The sequence below is a fragment of the Arvicola amphibius genome, chromosome 3, assembly GCF_903992535.2.
Source record: "Arvicola amphibius chromosome 3, mArvAmp1.2, whole genome shotgun sequence".
Taxonomy (NCBI): Eukaryota; Metazoa; Chordata; class Mammalia; order Rodentia; family Cricetidae; genus Arvicola; species Arvicola amphibius.
This window is the reverse complement of record NC_052049.1, coordinates 77,847,140-77,866,919: the sequence shown is the minus strand read 5'-3', so window position 1 is coordinate 77,866,919 and position 19,780 is coordinate 77,847,140. Positions and strand designations below refer to the sequence as shown.

General features: G+C 39.4%; 1 protein-coding gene across 1 annotated transcript in view; it reads left to right on the top strand.

The window, feature by feature from the left end:
- Window positions 1-614: 614 nt before the first annotated feature.
- The window catches only part of Cep126 (centrosomal protein 126), a 54,712-nt gene continuing 35,546 nt past the window's right edge, over window positions 615-19,780 (top strand). Inside the window, 8 exon segments of the mRNA XM_042054689.1 lie at window positions 615-683; window positions 1,630-1,736; window positions 15,147-15,207; window positions 15,209-15,265; window positions 15,267-15,305; window positions 15,307-15,339; window positions 16,485-16,540; window positions 18,590-18,700. Of these exon segments, the coding sequence (XP_041910623.1) occupies window positions 615-683; window positions 1,630-1,736; window positions 15,147-15,207; window positions 15,209-15,265; window positions 15,267-15,305; window positions 15,307-15,339; window positions 16,485-16,540; window positions 18,590-18,700 (533 nt within the window).

The following is a 19,780-nucleotide window of genomic DNA, read 5'->3' as shown; positions in this document are numbered from 1 at the left end:
CACGCATTTAATCACAGAACTAGAGAGGATTATAAAACAGGAGACAGCTCTCAGTCTCAGTCACAGTCTCATTCTGAGGTTTCCTGGAGGCAGGATCACCATTTTCGGACTGAGGTGGAGGTAAGAGCCAGTGGCTGGCTGTTTTGCTTTTCTGGTCTTCAGGTTGAACCTCAATATCTGTCTCTGAGTCTTTATCAGTCGTGCAACACTCCAGTGATCCTTTCTAAATGTCAGGTGATGTTAACTCCCAAATGCCCTTCTCTCCACTAAAGGTTGGCTTCACATTAGGACCTTATAAGACCCTACCAGATACAGACTATGTATTCTTTACATTCATCATGCAGACAACTGAGTCAGACTTCCCTTCCTGTATTCTGACCTAGTTTCCCTTCCTTAGAGGACATTCTTGAGCACTCTATTCACAACAGTCTCTCCTCTCTCTCTCTCTCTCTCTCTCTCTCTCTCTCTCTCTCTCTCTCTCTCTCCACACAACTACATTTTTCTAAAGTAGATTTGGGAACCTAATATATTCTACTGGCAAGAAAATTTAATATAAACTTCAAACCCTAACATTTTGAAGTTTTTTTTTAATTTTTATGTTTTTAATGATGTGAATGTCTGTGCACATGCCTGCAGAGATCCAACACTTCAGCTCTGGACTACAGGCAGAGGCAAACCACCAGGTATGGATGCTGGGAATCAAACTCTGGCTGTCTACAAGAGTAGTATGTTTTGAAGTTTATTCATCACTAAATCCCCATTAACTAGAAAGTAGTTGCATATAGTAGATGTGATGTGAGAGATAGGTACATAGGTAGAGAGAGAGAAAAAAAATCCTTAATAAATGAGTTGTATTGTTAGAAAATATAAATGAATTAAGCATTAGATTTAATTAAAATGTCTTTATGAAGAATATTGGTACTTTAGTTTTATTCTTTATGTAGTGTGTGTGTGTGTGTGTGTGTGTGTGTGTGTGTGTGTGTGTGTGTGTGTGCGTGTGCAAGCACACACCCATAGGTGGACACAGATGTTTGTGGAAGTCGGATTTGACACCGGCTGTCTTTCAGTACTCTGCACCTTAGTTTTTGAGACAAGGTCCCTGACTGAGCTTGAAGCTTGCCAGTTCAGCTAGACTGACCGGTGAGCAAGGATCTGCCTGTCTCTAGTTCTTCCCCAGTGCCAGGACTACAGCACAGCACAGCACCCCAGCCTTTCCTGTGGGTGTGGAGGATCTGGACACAGCCCCTGTGTTTACAAGCATTTTACTGCCCAAGACCTCACAATCACCTTTCCTGGAAAAAGATGAACTTCTTAAAAAATCTTCAAATTATCTATCATACAAGTATTTCACCTTAATTTTATTGCCTCTCAACTCCCTGTTTTTTAGACTCTAGGAATGAATCTCTTAAATAGGCTGTAGGAAAACTGGCTTAATATTTTGAAGTTTTAAGAAAAGAATTAGAAATCAACAAACCTGTAGCTTTAAAAATGGATAACAACCTTAAGTTAAATCTTCCTTTTATATTTTATTACCTTTACAAAGCAACACTTAGATGACGAGTAACTTCTGAGCAGGCATTTGTAGACACTGAGAAAACAAACCATGCCTTTCTTCTTTGTGGTTTTTAGACAGGTGAAGTAGCACAGGCTAGCGTCAAAGTCACTCTGCAGCTAAGGGTGATCCTCCTGGCCCCATCCCCCACGGGCAGGGATTACGAGAATGACATTGTGCTGATGTGAGATCATGTTTCTTAATGTTAATCAATATGCCATGTGAAGTAAAACAATAGTACCGTGGCTACCGTCTCCCACTCACTAAATAATACAGTCTAACAAAATTTTCAGGAAAGCTAAAATGCAAATATTGTAAATAACAACCATAAATTTCTCACTTTCCTTTGCCTTTTGCAGTGCCCTACTTTGCTAAGGTTCAAACTAGTCCTGGAGAGACAGAGGTCTAATGATAGCATTGGAAACAGAACCAGGGCCGACGCTTATGGTTAGCGCATTCAAAAGTGGCACACATAGTTTCCCTTTCTTGTTAGGGTTATATGTTTTGTTTTGTCATTTTGCCATGACATTGAATGAAACTTAAGCCCTTTGCAATTAAAATCAAACGAGGACTTGCGACACATTAAAAAGCTCAGTCCCCTGAACACAACCCAACTGAATCAGAATATCTCCATTTGAAAAGGGGGGAAGGCTGTTTTAAAATAGTTTCAGCTGAAAAGTTTGTTTTTTAAATGGCTAGGAATTTACAAAGGCAAAGATATTTTAATGCTCCAGAGTGATCTCTTTTTGTTCTGAACATTCTGCTAAACAATCTGGGAGTATTTATACATATAAAATGTAAATAAAAAATTTTAAACTAATATCCAGTCAAAATTTGTTTCTACATTGGGCTCCATCAGAAAGGCTCAGCCTTGTTCCAAATTTTCACTTACGTAGCTATTAACCTAGTGGCTCAAAACTCTGTTTAATTTCCCATACAGAGTCATTTCAGTGTGATGATCTCTTCTGGCACATCTCCCCAGGAGATTATTAAGCTAAATCTGGACTTCTTTTTAGGCTACTTTTGCTGTGATGGTCCATTTGCAGACTCTGGCAGCAAGCGAGGACCATAAGGATATGCTGAAGTGAAGTCATTATAAGTAGGGCAGTGGAGAGAGGGTGGCAGAAGTCTCAAGGCATGGAGGAGAGTAAGTAGGGGAAGGAATTTTCCACTTAGCAAGCCTTTTTTTCCTTTCTTTTTTTTTCTTAAAGAGATAGTGATTTTCAAGAGAGTTATACCCAGGGAAGACTCATGACCTAAAACCACAGGATTCCATATCTAACAAATTATGCACCAAATACTTATTTCCAAACTGCCAAGTAATATTTGACCATTTGCTGTCTTTCATCTGTTAGTATTCTCCAGAAAACACCCTGAAAAGGGAGAGCTGAATCAAGCTCTAAAGCATAGTTCAGCTGTACTCACTCAGAAATAAAGGGGCTGCCATCTGCTCAACTCTGTTGTGGATCTGTACACTGGGTGAGGATACGTTGCTGGGGTTGGCTAGATCAAGAGCTGAAGGGCCAACTGTAGCACGAACAATAAAAATCCAGAGACAGATATTGGGGTTCAAGCTGAAGGCCAGAAAAGCAAAGCAGCCAGCCACTGGCTCTTACCTCTACCTCGGACAGAAATGGGCAAGATCCTGTCTTCATGAATCCTGAAGACGTCACACACCACTGAGGTCCTGTCTATTCCCCTTAGATTCCTCTCTCCATCTCCCTAGTGCTGGGATGAAAGGCATGCCATCCCAAGTGCTGGGATCACCTTTGTGTGAGCTGTTTCTCTTTTAGACAGATTCAATCTTATGTAGCCCAGGGTTGGCTTTGAACTCATGGAGATCTGTCTGCCTCTGTCTCCTGTGTCCTGGGATTAAAGGTGTGTGCCACCACTCCCTGGCCTGTATGACTGACTAGTATGCCTGCTATGTGCTCTGATCTTTAGGCAAACTTTATTAAAACACAAGTAATACTATAGCCAATAGCTAGGCAGGAGGTATAGGTGGGACTTCTGGGCAGACTGAGGAAGTAGGAGGAGAGAATCTCCTGGAAAGACACCAGGAGAAACAGGAGATGCAAGATAAGATATATGAGAGATAATGCCACATGATACAACATAGATTAATATAAATGGGTTAATTTAAGTTCTAAGAGCTAGTTAGGAATAAGCCTAAGCTATAGGCCAAGCTTTCATAAGTAATAAGAAGTCTCAATCTTATTATCTGCTGGCAGTCCGAAGAAAAAGTACTATCGCACAACTCAGCTTGCTTTAACTTACCTCAATTTGCTTAGCTCAGCTTGCTTCAGGTCATCTCAATTTAACCTCAACTCCCCGTCAGTTTACCTAAGATTACTCAGTTTGCCTCATTTTATCCTCGTTTATCTTCAGCTTGCCTCAATATGCTTCTGCTTAATTAGGTTTTTTAAAAAAATCTCAGCTTGTCTCATCTCACCTCAGTAAACCTGTTTGGCTCCACTTGCCTCAGTTTATCACAGCTTCCCTCAGTTTACCTCAATTTACCGAGGCTTACCCTCCCTCACCTCAGTGTACTTCAGTGTACCTCAGCTTCTCTTGCCTCTGTTTAACCCGGGTTTGCCACAGTTTACCTCAGCTGACCCCAGCCCGCTTTGAGCGATCAGGGCCCCTATTGGCCGCTCGGCCCCTCCTCCGCAGCCCCGCCCCCTGCCCGCAGCCCCGCCCAGCGTTCCCCCTGGTTTCCGTCGCGAAGGACGCGGCGTCGGTTGGTTGTCAAGATGGCTGCAGCGGGGTCGCAGCCGCCACCTCTACTGTCGCCCCGCGAGGTCGCCGCCCTCCCCGCTGTCGTCGCCACAGTCGCCGCGGCCGCGAAGCCAGGACCGCCGCGGCAGAGCCTGCGACGCCGGTGACGTGGGCGGGAGACACGCGCGCGCGGGCCCGGAGCGCCAGGGAGGAGGGAGGCCGAGCGGCCATGCGGGCGGCGCTGGGGTGAAGGATGCTGGCGGGCAGGCCCGGAGCCCAGAGCGCAGGCGCGGGCCTGGGCTCAGGCCCCTCGGACTCGCTGGGCGCCCGTGACGGCAGCGGCCGGCCGCGACCCGGCGCCTACCTGTATCCTTCCCGCCGCAACCCGGCGGCGCCTGAGACTCCCGGGAGCACGCACGCAGGGACATGGAAACTGGCAAGTCATTTCCAGTGCAGGTGTTCGCTTTAGCAGCCGCCACCCCCCCCCCCCCCCCGCCCCCGATCTAAAGTTACACTTTTTTCTCCTACTTCGCGACCCCTTCCCCTGTCACCCTGGCTCCCCGCGTCCACACTTGGACTTGGCTGTCACATTTTTTGAATTTTAAAATGCATCGGCCCTGTATTGGATGGGCGAAGATTCGCCTTTTCGAATTACAGTGTAATACTCTTTACTTTTATAGACACTCCGCACCTAGTCGGGGCTCTTAGCGAAATGCATAGGAGTAAAATCTTGTGCTATTCCTTTTTAGTGGTTGACCCCCGCCTCCGCACCGGTCCCAGAGCTGCTGAACCCAAGCACGTTCTGATCATTTTGTTTCCTCCTTTGCCCGTTCTGTTGTCAGGCATAAGAAAGACAGAGCAGGGGACCCGAAATTTGCCTGGATTATTTCTGTTTTTTCCCTGAGAAATAGTCGAGCTCCCATTTGATGTTACTGTTGGTAACATAGTGGGAATGTCAGTAAGCTTTGCCTTTAAAGTATATAAAGCATCTTTATTCTTCCAGAGAACGTTGTGATAATTAGAATTGCATTCTCAAGGGACCTTTTGGCTGACGGTGATGGCGTTGTATGGTCATCTCTGTTTTTCTCAGGGAATGGAGAGTCTTCACTTGGGTTCCTGCCACCACCATCATCCTCTCTCCATTTTCTGACCTCCTTAGGTCCCAACTTCTTCTGGAATTTTTTTCACTCTTTTACGATTTTAATAGCAAATCATCAATTTTCACTAAGGGTCTCCTCTTCCGCAGACTTTGCTTTAGGTTCTAAGGATATAGATCTCCTGCGGAAGACAGGTATGTTAGGGCTCCGTTAATGCCAAACACCTCTCAGCTGGTGTATATGTATATATTATGTATATAACATTTGCTATCATATACCAACACTAATATGTACACATATTAGTTGTCCCACAAAAGCATTATAGTGTCATTACCATGAGACTCTAATTATATCAGACATTTACTCTCACTTATGATACACTGTTGTTCTTAACTAAATGGCATCACTAGAGATATGAAAATCCATCTCGAGAAAAACTTAGAAGAAGAACGCCAGATACTACTACAACAACAAAAAATATGTCGGAATCGAGCACGTAAATATTTCGTGGAGTCAAACCGGAGAAGAAAGTATGTAATTGTATTTTATTCAGAAGTATGGAAATTCAAAGTTATTCTAAGTTAACTGTTTTTCTACTTTGGGGTGCTTCCTAGACTTGAGTCATGACCATGTTTATAGAACAAATGATCGAGATGCTCATGATTTTGTAAGTTTTCTTCTTCTACCTGGAAGACCAAGTCTATTTTCTAGCTACCGGTTGTGACTGTCATTGTTTTTTTCTTGTTACAGAACAGTTATTCTGACAAAGATGACTATGAAATGTACTATGGTCTTTTTGATTTTATATCATATCATAGTTAATTAAAAGATCCAGTATTTAACTGCAATAGACTATAATTTGATTTAGATTTACCATTTATATAATTTCTATGTGGGACCCTCGTCATTCAGTTACAAAAAGAGGGGAAAAATAAACAATGATAGAAGGCCTTAAATTACAGTTTCTAAGTCATTACCAAAAAAGCTATCTGTGGAGAACATTCAAAAGTATCCAACCACTTCTTAGCATTTTTAGGATTTTAAATTACTAAATTTGTTTTGTTTTGCTTTGTTTCTTAAAGATAGGGTTTCTCTGTGTCACCCTGGCTGCTCTGGAGCTCATTCTGTAGTCCAAGCTGGTCTTGAACTCACAGTTTGATATCTTCCCTGCCTCTGCCTCCAGAGTACTGGGATTAAAGGCATGTGCCACCACCACCTGGTTTAAATTTTTAAAGATATTGCTAATTTCATTTTAAATGTGTATGAGTATTTGCCTGAATGTATGTAAGTGTGCATATGCATACCTGATACTCACTTAAAGACCAGAAGAAGCTATCAGATTCCCTGAACCTGAAGTTACAGATGGTTGTGAGCCACCATGTGGGTGCTGGGAATTGAACCTAAGTCCTCAGCAAGCGATTAACCACTGAGCCATCTTTCCAGTCAGAGTGGTTATCCAACATTTAAATTTTTTCGTTAGAGCCGTCCCCATATTACTGTAATTCATGGTAGTAGAGACCCCTGGAGCGCATTAGCCACGTCATTGGGCACATGCTGTGATCCCATGTGAACTACAGAATTGTTCACCTGGACGTTCTTGCTGCCATTGTATTTCTCTTGCACTTAATCCTTCCCTCGTTCAGCGATGTTGAATTATTAAATGAATAACTCAATTTTTTTTGGTTTGTTTGTAAGCTCTTGGTCTTCTGGTACTTTTTGGCTTCAGAGGATTGTATAAGGCACATGACAGCTGTCAGTAGAGATGACTATATCCTGTCTACTCAAGTTGGAGTCAGAATTGTAAGCTTTTTAGTATTTAGTATTTTTCCTTCAGACAGAGAAAAATCACCTGCCATTTTTTCATTATCTTTGGAAGTTATCTTTAACTGTTTAAAATGTCATAGACTAAGAATCTCTAAGATTTCATATTCTAGAAGGTAAAAAGTAAAAGACATATTCTTACATTCAAATTGTTAATAATGTAGCAATGAAAGATGACACTCAGTAAGCACTGTGGTCAGATCTCCTGTGAAGCAGAACAGAAGTACATCTCATAGACTATAGGACAGGAAGAGTCCCTGGAAGAATAGTTAGCCACTGTTAGCCAAGGGACATTAATGGAGCCATACTTTCTGTAGTTAGAATAATACAAAGAAAGTCTAATGTTAGGAAATGTGACAGAAGATGTATGTACGTGTTATGTGGAAAATGTGGATGAGGATCAGATGACAGGAGGTAATTTATGAAATAATTTGTATGCCAATCTAAAGAAATTAAAGCATTTGCCCTGTGCTAGATCATAAAGAAATTATCTTTATATTATAATAAATGGAGATGTTCCATGATCAAATTTATAACTTAGTTCATTATAGCAAAGAAGAAGCAGATAAAAAAACAGACTTTAAACCAAAAGCACAGTAGAAAGCAGTCCCACTGTCTAGGCATAAGCATAGAACGGACTCAGGGCTGAGTAGATAAGGTCAGGAGTCAAGAGCCAGCTACAAATGCTCAGAAACAGAATTGTCAGGATTCTTACAGATCAAGAAAATTTAATATTTTAATGAAAATCTTTCTAGAATAACTTAACATTTTAAGCTTTATATTCATTGATAAAGGTAGTTTGACCTTGTACCTTAGACATATGGGTATAGCAAACATGGAATTGCCTATGCTATTATATTACTGTATTGTTCTTGAGCTATTCTGTTTTTCTGTCCTCTTCTTTTCATGTCTTTAATTCTTTTAACTATTCATTGCTTGCACATTGACTTATTCATTGTGGTTTTTTTCATACATGCATGCAGTGTACTATAAGTGTGCTCTGACAGATAACATTGGTAAGATCTTCTTTGAAGATTTTCTGACTTCTCTACTGTTTATAAAATTTTTGAAATTCAACTCTTTTTTAAACTGAAGTAATACAATTTTAACTTCAGTAATTTAAAATGCAGAAATTGGAATGTAAGAATATTAAATACAACTTGTCTTCATCTATAGCAATGATGTAAATGAAGTACTTAAAGATGTATTCAACACTTTCTCATTAAATAATTGCAACTTCATTGGCAATTGTGAGAATTTTCCATATGCCCTTGACCAAGTTTTCTCCAATGACAGAATAGTAACATTGACATGGTCATGAACAACATATGTCAGTGGCCACAAGGGCCACTCCTGGGTCCCTTTTATAATTACAACCTTTTCTTCTTACCCTCTTGATCTCTCATTCTTCATTTATAGTTTGATTTGGTTCATTTTTGCACTGTTAAATAAATAATATTGTGTCATATGCAGCTTTTGGGGACTGATGTTTTTCCTTTCAGAACAGCTCTGTGGTACTTCTCAGGAGTTCTTTCATTTTCATTGCTGGGTAGTGTTCTGCATGCACATGTACCATGGATGTGTTGAGCTCAAGTGTTTGAGACTTTGTTGTTGTTAGTGGTAGTGGTGGTGGTGGTGGTTGAGTTTTTTAGTAGTAGTTTTGCTTGTTGTCAGATTAATACCACCGTGCTACAGCCACAGCCCTGCAACAACAGCATTTAAATTTTCAAACTGCTTACCCACAAATGGTTGTGAGCGTGGTGCTCTTGTGCATAGAAGCTGTAAACATTCATGTATAGTTATCATATGAACATAAGGTTTAAATTTCTCTGGAATGAATGGCAAGGAGTACATTACTGGCTTATAAACATGATCTCTAGCCTTTTACAGAATAGCACACTGTACCCGCAGAAGTACAACATGCAGATCTTCTACATAGCTCACCCTTTGCTTCTCTCAGTACTTCTACATTAGCCATTCTGCTAGGTGTATAGAAAGCTCCTACTGTGTTTTATGTTTACAGCTCCCTAATGAATAATGGGATAGAATATTCGTCATGTGCTTGTTTACCACCTGTCTGTCCTTTTCATGTCTTCTCTCTAATTCTTTTAACCTGAACTATTTGCACACTGATTTATTCACTGTGGGTTTTTTTTTTCATACACACATGCAGCTTGCCTTGGTCATGTCCATTCCACCCTCTGTACTTTCCCGCCAGTCACATGTTTACTCTCCCCACTATACCCCCACTCACTTATATCCCAGTCCTTGATATTTACTCTGACACTTGAGGCCCTTTGTTTTGTTTTGTTTTAACTTTCCACATACAAGAAAAAGAAAAGACATTGCTTGGCATTCTGTGTCTCAGTATTTGTGTGCTATAGTATCCTCTACTTCCATCTGCTTTTCTGCAAATGGCAGGGTCTTTTTCTTCCTTCTGTATGAATGACACTTGCTTGTGTATGTATACCATACTTTCCTTGTCCATTCATCTGTTGACAAACACCTAAGTTGATGCCATAACTTGGCTTAGAAGAGTAGTGCTACAGTGAACACAATAATGCAGATGGTCTATGCTAACTTCATTTCTTCTGGATATTTTGCAAGGTGTGGAATAGCTGAATCAGAGGATATTTCTGTGTCTAGTTATTTGAAAGACATTCACGCTGTTTTCATAGTGATTTGTTAACTGACATTCCCATTTAAAAAATGTTTTAAAGCTGCCCCCTCATTAATTATTCTACAAGACTGATGGATTTTATTATAATTTCAGTGAATGTAGAGAGTTAGAAGACTACAGGTCCAGAATGAAATTATCCTAGACACTCTTAGTTCTCTAAAGAATAATTTATTGCCCTCCTCTATGTTTGACTTAATATCTTGTGGCTATTTGTAAGTCCTTTCAAAATATATAGGCAGACCTCTAGCTTCCACCAACTCAAAAGCTAAGAAGTCATTAGATAGAATCTAAGCATATATGCAGCATTTCCCTCCTTCGTTAACCTAACCACCTGATGTTTCTACCAGTATGTTTTAAAAATATCTTCATTTATTACTTTATTTTTTCTGGAAATTTCATGAAACTGCTACCATATATGGAACATGATATTTGGAGTAATTCAGACCTACATTGCCAGGCAATGGGTCACTTATATTTGGCTCCAGCCTTAATTATCTCTTAGTCCCTTTGAGGTGAGAGTTGTATTTTTTGTGTTTGTCAATAAGCTATACTTATTTTGATTCTTGCAAGCAACATAATAGAATCTCATTTCTCCACATCATTGACAGTAGTTACTGTAATTTATTATCCTAATGGGACAAGATGGTGTTCCTCTATAGCTTTGACTTGTATTCATCCTGATGGATAATAAAATTAAGCATTTTCTTGTGTATTTATTGGATATTGTATTCCACATTTTGTGAAGTGTATAGTCAGATCATCTTGGATTTTTTTTTCTGAATTGCTTGGGCTTTGTTAAATTCTTTATTCTACAATATACCACCATGTTGTTCTTCCGAAAAGAACAAACCAGTTGTCCCAAAGCCCTAAACAATTGACTTCTTCTTCATCTCTCAGACTCTTCATGGGGACCCAAAGAAAATTTAGGATTATGGAGTATTCTGTGAGACTGTATCTTCTCAGGCAGCAGTCTTGAAGCTGTTCTGAATGTGGAACTCAGAGGAAACTGCAGCAGAGGTGCTCTGAAACATTGGCTCATTTAGGCCGTCTGCTTCTATCGAAGATTTTTCAAGGGGTCTTGCTTGATCAAACCTGATTTTTCGTAACCCAGAATGAATCCACAGCCTCTCATTTTCTGTATTAACAAAAGCAAAACCTCTTCTTCAAAGCAACATATCTTTTGATTTAAATTTTGAAGTCAAGGCATTTTCAAAATATATAGGTTGGATTAATCCAGCAGCATTTATAATTGAATGCCTTTTTGTAGCTGTTGCTCCTTCCTCAACAGTCAAACAATTCAAAGACAACACAATAACATACAGTATCCAGATTCTCTGTGTATTTTCTGTCTTTATGTAACTCTTTTTTTTTTACTCTGTTTCGTTTTATTTTTAATTTTTGTTTCTTTCTTTTTTTGAGACAGAGTTTATCTGTGTGTCTCTGGCTGTCCTGGAACAAGCTCTTGTTGACCGGGCTGGCCTGGAACTCAAAGAGATCCACCTGCCTCTGCCTTCTGAGTGCTGGGGTTAAAGATGTGCACCACCACTGCCCAGCTGATATCACAGTCTTTGGAGTGCTGGCTAGATAGTGGTAGCACATGCCTTTAATCCCAGCACTCAGGAGGCCGAGATGGACAGAGCTTTGTGAGTTTGAGACCAGCCTGGTCTACAGAGCTAGTTCCAGGACAGACAGAGCTGTTACTCCAAGAAAACTGTCCTCAAACAGAGAGAGAGAGGAAAAGAGAGAGAGTGGGGGGAGGCAGTAGTACTTTGTATTATATACTTTGTTAATTCTGTCTGTTAATCAGAATGTGGGTGATCTGTATTTGGGTGTGTTTTCTTTACCAGTTTGTTTGTTTTTCTTTCCAATCAAATGAAAAGTAATCCATTGAAAAATTAGGATTTCAGTATAGATTTTGGAAATTGTAATTAATTTTGACCTTTGACAAGGACAGGGTTAATAATGTAAAAACATGTGCCTCTTTGTCATGTAGAAAACTCCGGGTATTTTCTTGATTTTATCTCTTGCAGGTTGTTAACACCATCATTTGTTATATCTTATTCTTGAAAAAGATTCTTCCAATTGCATTTTAACTTGAAAGGGGTACTCTGTGCCTAGTTTTTATTATTTCTAATATCTCAAAATGTGGTTGAGTTTTAAAGTTAGTATCAGTTGAAGGCTGTAACTACCTACATCTGAAATAGAGCTTGCCCAGGAGAAAAGGAAAGCAACACAAAAAGGCAGCCCTCTCCGGATCCCACCCACCTATCTCTTGGGGGGCCCCAGGTACTCTTAATGCTACTGCTTATTATGTTGCTACAGAAACATCACCATGGCACATTATTTGTTCCTCGGAATACTTCCAGCAAATGATACTACACGATGTAGACTCCTGGGAAACGAAAACAAAGCTTGGCATATGGTTGTCATTTAATGAGTGCGCCTCACCTTGAGCCAAGGTGTTGTACCTATTTCAATGAAGCAGAAACTGCGGCACATTGAGCAGACCCTTCATAAAAGTCACCAAGACCAACTGTGTCTTAGACAATAGGAATGACACATGGTTTCTGAGTCTTAAACTCTATAGAGGTGGGGAAACTTTCTTCCTCACTTCCATCACCTGCCTCTTCATTCCCACTACTTCTCCAAGTGCTGACACATCACCAAATAAAAGAAATCCTGCAACTCCTGACTAAGGAAAGAACTATAATCTCAATATTACTATACTTAATTTTTCAGACTCTATGTTAGAGTTATGTCCACAGAGCTCAAGAGGAAAAACTTTGGTTCTGCTGGCCACATCTGTCAGTGCTTTAATTTGAACAGCTTAGTACAGCCTATATTCTATAGTCTTGGAAAGTGAAGTGTTAAATTCTTTTCTGGGCACATTTTAAAATAGAACACAGGACCACTATTGAGCATTCATTAGACAAAGGCAGCTATAGATCACTATGGTTCTAAACCAGCCTGGTCACACAGTAACCACACAGTTATAACAATCCCCCTCAACTTGGTAACCTAAAACAGTATATTCTGATTGTGTTGATGTAGCTGCTTGATTTTCCCTTGGAAGTCTCATGCTGTTGCACTCAGATTTCATCTGTGTTCTCCTCAAGTTTTTATCTGTGGTGATCTTACGGTCCTGCTGAACTTGACATTCATTATGCTTCGTTAGTCACATGCTTTGTGCTACTTGATTCACCAATATTGCTGAAAGCAAACCAAACAGTTCTCTGCCTGTAGCTGTTTCTCCCTTTAGCTAGCTACTTAGGCTGCGTCTCCGCGATGGTCAAGGTCATCAATAATAATTATTGCATCCTGGCATTTCCTAAAGTGAGCATTCTCAAACAGAACGTTAAGTGTTGCAAACATCCCGTGTCGCCCAGGAAGTCACATAGCATCACTGTCATGTGTCATAGCATGACATAGGAGAGTGACAGGACCAGGACTCATTAATGAAGGAGCTACATAATCAAGTGGAGACTGGATAGAACCTGTAAGCTTTGAGCCTACTGACTAATAATCCATAAATACAGACAAGCCTTCATTTGGAGTTCTTTCATCTGTATTTTGTAGTTTTGGTATATGTCATTTTTGCCTCTTTGGTTGAGTTTTATCCCGTAAATATGTATTTGTGTGTGGGGGGTGTGTGTACATGCATGCTTAAATGCACATGCATACTCATGGATGCTATTGTAAATGAAAATGCAATGGTGTTTTTTCTGAATTATTCATTATATAATGATGTACATAGAAATGCATTTTATTTTGTGTGTTGGTTTTGTATATTTTCTGAATTTATGTATTAGTATCAGCTTTATGTAGAATTTTTTCTAGAGTTTATGTACATCAGATCATGTTACCTGCAAACAGGTAATTTTATTTTTACAATGTGGATGCCTTGTATTTTTCTTATTTTCCTAAGCTCTCTGGCTAGTAATCCAATACTTGTACTTAATGAAGCTGTGAAACTATGTCCTTGAAATTCTTTAGGGAGATCAGACTCTCTTCCCTCCTGAGGTGCTGCACCCCACATCTACTACCTCTTGAAGCCCAAAGTTCTGTCCCTGGTGCTGCAGCTCTCTAGACGACCAGTTCCATAGACACGGTGGGCCTTTAAAATAGTGGTCCACAGTGGGCCTTAGAACAGGAAGGACCTTAAAGAGTTCACCTAGCTGTCCCCAATTCATACACGACAGAGCAGTTGCCTTTGGTGCCTTCCTGCCAGTGACAGGTTTGCCCTGTGGCCTTGCTTTTTATCAGACGTGTCTTGGAGTGATACAACATATTTTGCAAGAACAAAATTAACTGTTTAAGGCAGTACAGCTAAAGACAGAAAAATAGAAAGTGTGTAGGGGGCAATTATAAATATAGAGGAAAGTTAAGAGCTCTGGGGATGTGGGCCAGACAGGATGACTCAGTAGTAAATAACAAGTGCTGCCTGGCAAGCCAGCACCTGAGTGTGACCCCAGGACTCCTTAGAGAAGACGGGAGAAAACCTCAAAGTTGGCCTCTGCCCTCCACAGGTGCTAGAGCACATGCACCACACCACACCCAATAATAATAATAATAACTAATAATAATAAATAAATAACTTTCCAAACTGGACCACTACCAGGGCACATGTTTGTAACTTTGTCTACTGAAGAGTTCTCGGTTCGTTTTTACAAAACCAACATTTTTATAAAAATTGTATTTTTAGCCAAGTTAAAATTTATATGACTTTCATTTTTAAGCTTTTGCTGTAAAAGGTAGAAAAGTCATTTCCTTGACTTTCCCATAATTTGCAATGCTGCTTCTTTTTTCACCAGTGAATACCAGAAGCAGCATGCTCTTAGGAAAGTCTTTTACACCAGCAAGGTATGGGATGTTGCCAGAAATCAGAAAGGGGCCTTACTGAAGAACTCTCTCTTCATTCAAAAGATCTCAATGGTGGTCTGAAATTACCATTTCCAAGGATATTTTAATTCTTAGCCAATGGCCTGTTAAACCGGAAATGTATGTCTCGGGGCTGGAGAGATGGCTCAGAGGTTAAGAGCATTGCCACTGCCTTTCACAGGTCCTGAGTTCAATTCCCAGCAACCACATGGTGGCTCACAACATCTGTAATGAGGTCTGGTGCCCTCTTCTGGCCAGCAGGCATACACACAGACAAAATATTGTATACATAGTAAATAAAAAAAAGAAAGAAAAAAATGTGTTGTCTCTAAGTAAAATTGAAAACTGTTATTTCATAAGTAGTGGTTGTTTTCACATCAATTTGCTCTGTTTTGTTCAGAACTTCATGTCTATCTTTCCTGTTTCCGTCATATCGTAAATCTAGAGCTTTTGAAGAGAAGGCGCAAAGAACAAGAAGAAAGAGAATATCAAATTAGAGAGCGCATCCTGCAACAGAGGGAAACAGAAGTTGGAATAAGTCACTGAAAAATTCCAGCGTTGCCCATGTTCCTCTCTCTCAGAGAAGAGAGCAGGTACCGATCGTTTCTGAAACAATTCTGAAACAAAATGAACGTGTAATTAACTTTAAATCAAGTAAACAATTAAAATTACAGATTTTAAAAAATTGAAGTAGAAATCAAACCCACAACAGTCTTGTGTGCTGTGAGTAGCAAGGCACTTTAAGCAAATGAAAACAGGAATGTGACTTAAATTGAATTTGGAGAATACATGTTGGCTGCATTGGTTAAACCCTCTTTCACTCACGAGTTTCTTTCAATGTCATGCTAGTTCACAGTGTTTTGGTCTTTTTTTTAAAATCAATTTTTTCTTTCAAGTAACTTAACAGAAAATTTAGCTGTTGGGTTCAGAAATTAGTGTCCACATTCATTCTGGTATTTTACTTGTAGTTCACTTCAAATTCTTATTTGACGATTGGCAAAGCACAACCATCTACAAAGTAATATAATCCAATAATATAAGGCCGTAACCAATTAAGAATGAAGGATATATAATTGGATGAGGAGCTGGCTTCATGTATAAAGAAAGCACTGTGAAGCATGAGGCTGGAGTCTGCATCCCCAGAACCATGTAAAGTGAGACAGCTGTGACCACAGGCCTGTACTCCAGCACTAAGGAAGCACAGACAGGGGATCCCTGGAAAAGCTGCTAGCTAGTCTTGACAAGCTTTTGGTTCATTGAGAGACCCTGTCGAATAACCCAAGTGGAGAGTAATTGAAACAGACACTCAGTGCCAACCTGCAGCCTTCACACACATCTACATATACATGCATTCCACACATGTGAGCATATGTATACACATACATACATTTCAAAAAGGAATTTAAGCTATGACTGTGATTGATGCTTTCATATCAGATCCACATTTTTGGACCTTAAACAGCGAGACAGAACTAAACAATATGTCAAGGCTTACAGAAAGAGATCTGGCAATACCATCATCTATCCAGCCATCATGTACTATACTGTGTTATACTCAGTCCCCAGCTGTACTGAGCTACAGAAATAGGAAACTGTACTCTAATGCTAAAAATCACAACTTATTTTGAATAAGAATTTAAATAGTATCATTGGTACAATAATTGATGTGATAGCAGAATGTGTGAAAACACAGGAAAGAGCATTAGCCTATGTCAGGACACTAAGTCATTGTTTCTAGAACAATGACTGCATGACTGGTGAATTAGTATCTGACAGGCAAAGAGAAATACAGAGGTAGCCAGACAGAAGGAACAGTTCCTACAGGTGAACCGCGTCTTCCGTGTATCAGAAGCATAAGTTAGGGATAAGAAGAGGAGAATATTAACTCAAACTGGGAATAAGTTGGACCAACTCCTGAAGAACTTCGGATGTCATACTAGAAAGTTCATCTTTATACAAAATGCCATTTTTAACTGGAAATCAAGCCATTTCTCTATTGGTAAGGGATCTTAGTGTAAAGAGGTGCTGCAAGGAACACTGAACACCATCAGAAGACACCAAAAACATGGTAGAATTTTCTTTTTCTCTCATAGGCTAGGTCCTGAGGTCGGGGGTCAAGAGCTGGTTCCACGGTTGTACAGACTTCTGCTGTCTTTCAGCTAACTACTTTCTACAGAGTGGCTTCTATCTTTACTCTGTGGATATGATAGCTGCTAGATCACCAGCCATAAGACTGGATAAATAGAAAAAAGAAGACATTAAGGTTATGCCTCTGGGTGCCCTTTAAAATCATTTCCTTAGAGGCCTCCCTTTATATAATTTAACCTATCTAGCTCCATTTGTAAGGGAAACTGAAACTTTTTCAATATTGGATATGTTTCTACTTGTAACAGTATGAGCTCCTTTACTAAGAAAAGAAATTAATATTAGAGAGTCCTCCCATAGTAAGGTCTCTTTATAGAAGGGTAACTCTAGTGACAACATGGAATGTGGATGGAAGTAGCAACATCCCTGAGTAAAGGCTAGGAGGAGACTAGCACTGAGATGTGTTATGTTCCTCACTCAAGCATTAACTGTATAGACAGAAGAGGTAATCTTCTCAGATACCACAGTCGATAGGATCACTAAGTGTAGGAGTAGCCAAGCTACAAGGAGAACTTGGCCAGCAGGAGCATCACACATAATACTCTTTAATAAATGGACAGTATTTACTAGCATGTATTCATTCTATGTCATAAATTTTACCTTGATATTTTATACATGTATATAATATTATTATCATATTCACCCCTGTTACCCTCTCTTGTGTCTAGAGCTCAAGTCTGAACTAACCCCTGTGTAATTGTCAGTGGCTTCGCTTAAAACACCTTGGAGAAAACTACAGACAATAGAATAGTAAAATGTTAGGTTTGTACAAAGAGTTGGACCTAGAACATCATCTCTTCTATCCCCAGGCTTTGAATTATATATAGAATTTGATGGCTGGAACATAATATTTCCATATTTAAGGGCTGCAAGAGGCAGCATTCTTAAGAAACAGCTGTGTTTCTACCTGAATGACAGTGAGGGAACATTAGAAGGAAAGGAAGAAATTATGTTGCCGTGACTTAGTGCACATTGGAAGGCTTTCAAAATGGATGTGTACAGAAAACAAATTGGATAAGAGGTCTAAAGTGCTGTGTGGGATTAGTGTTCATGTAGCATGTGGTCGTGAGGACATCACTTGCCTTCTTCATATACCTTGGCTTCCTTAGTTGTAAAATTCAAATAGCACACCTTTAATCCCAATGACAGAGACAGGAGGATCTTTGGTGAGTTCAAGACCAGCCTGGTGTACAGAGCTAGTTCCAGGACAGGCTCCAAAGCTACAGAGAAAATCGTGTCTCAAACAACCAAAACTATAATAATAATAATAATAATAATAATAATAATAGCGCTATAGCCAGGATGAACGGACTTACAAAGTGATTAAAATAAGCTCTGTAGCAGTAAATGCCCAAAGTCAATTGATTTTTTTTCATTTTATTCAGAGAATATGTAAAACTTTGTTATAAAAGTTTGAGACCATGAGATCAACTGTAGAAGAGTTTATGTATCAGAAAAGCCTACATACCTACACATTTTCAAATTAACTTCTTCCAAATAAATATAATCATAACCTCATAAAATTAATGATGGAGATCTCAAAGGTAACAATTTCTTTTTTAGACTAACATCAAAGTTTAAATTTTTAATTCTGTTGAATATATTATAAAAGAACTTTGAATACTTTATCGGCCAGTATCTATCAATAAACCATTTGTGATAAAAAATTATTCCTTATGTTTTTTCTATTTTGCTTAGTTTTTCACAATCAGTCCCTCCATTGGATGAGGCACTTAAACAAATTCAAGAATCCAACTTAAAATCAGAAGTAAACATTCCTCTTTACCACAGACCAGCAACAAATTGGCGGTAAGTAATTTATTACTGTTTTAATATATTAGACTTATCACTTTATATGTAATAACCATATGGCTTTCTGCTTGCTGAATTGTGGTCATTTTCATTGGTTACTTCTCTCTTTGGGGGAGGGGGGTGGAGCAGTTCCAGATAGGGTTTCTCTGTGTAGCACTGGCTGTCCTGGAACTCACCCTGTAGACCAAGCTGGCTCCAACTCACAGAGATCCACCTGCCTCTGTTTCCCAAGCACTGGGATTAAAGGCATGCACCACCACTACCACGATGATGGTTACTTTTTTTTTTTTTAGATTTATTTATTAGGTACACAGTGTTCAGTCTCCAATGTATGCCTGCAGGCCAAGAAGAGGGCACCAGATCTCATTACAGATGGCTGTGAGCCACCATGTGGTTGCTGGGAATAATTGAACTCAGGACCTCTGGACGAGCAGTGTTCTTAACCTCTGAGCCATCTCTCCAGCCTTACTGGTTACTTCTTATCTCTGTTTTAGAATTTGTTCTTTTTACAAGTTAAGAATTAAGTCAATTGTAATTTGCTGTCTTATAGTCACTTAAAATACAAATACTGTCAATAGTGAATATTTTATATGAAAAAATATCAAAACTATTTTAATATATTGATGTTTGTTGTTGTCCTTTACTGATAGATAACATTGTTTAAATTGTATTGATACAAATTTAGTTTTAAAAGGTAATTTTGTGGTTTCAGTGATTTTTTTCTCACTCATAATTTTTTGTGTCAGTATCTCAGTAAAAATTACAATGTTTTGTAGTTTCTTTCCATAGTTGCATAAGTAAATCATATAAAGCAATAGCATGGACTAGCCAATCATATGCTTCCTCCAATAAATGTCTTTCCCATTTTTCCCAATAGTTTTGATGTTACTATGTGCAGAGAAACTAGATGAAGCATTGGAAATCAATGTGAGTAGACAGTTAAAATATAATCCCTAGAGGCTAGAGAGGTGGCTCGGTGGTTAAGAATACTGACTGCCCCTTCCAAAGGATTTTCTAACTATACACACACACACACACACACATATCAACCAAACACACACACACACACACAACACA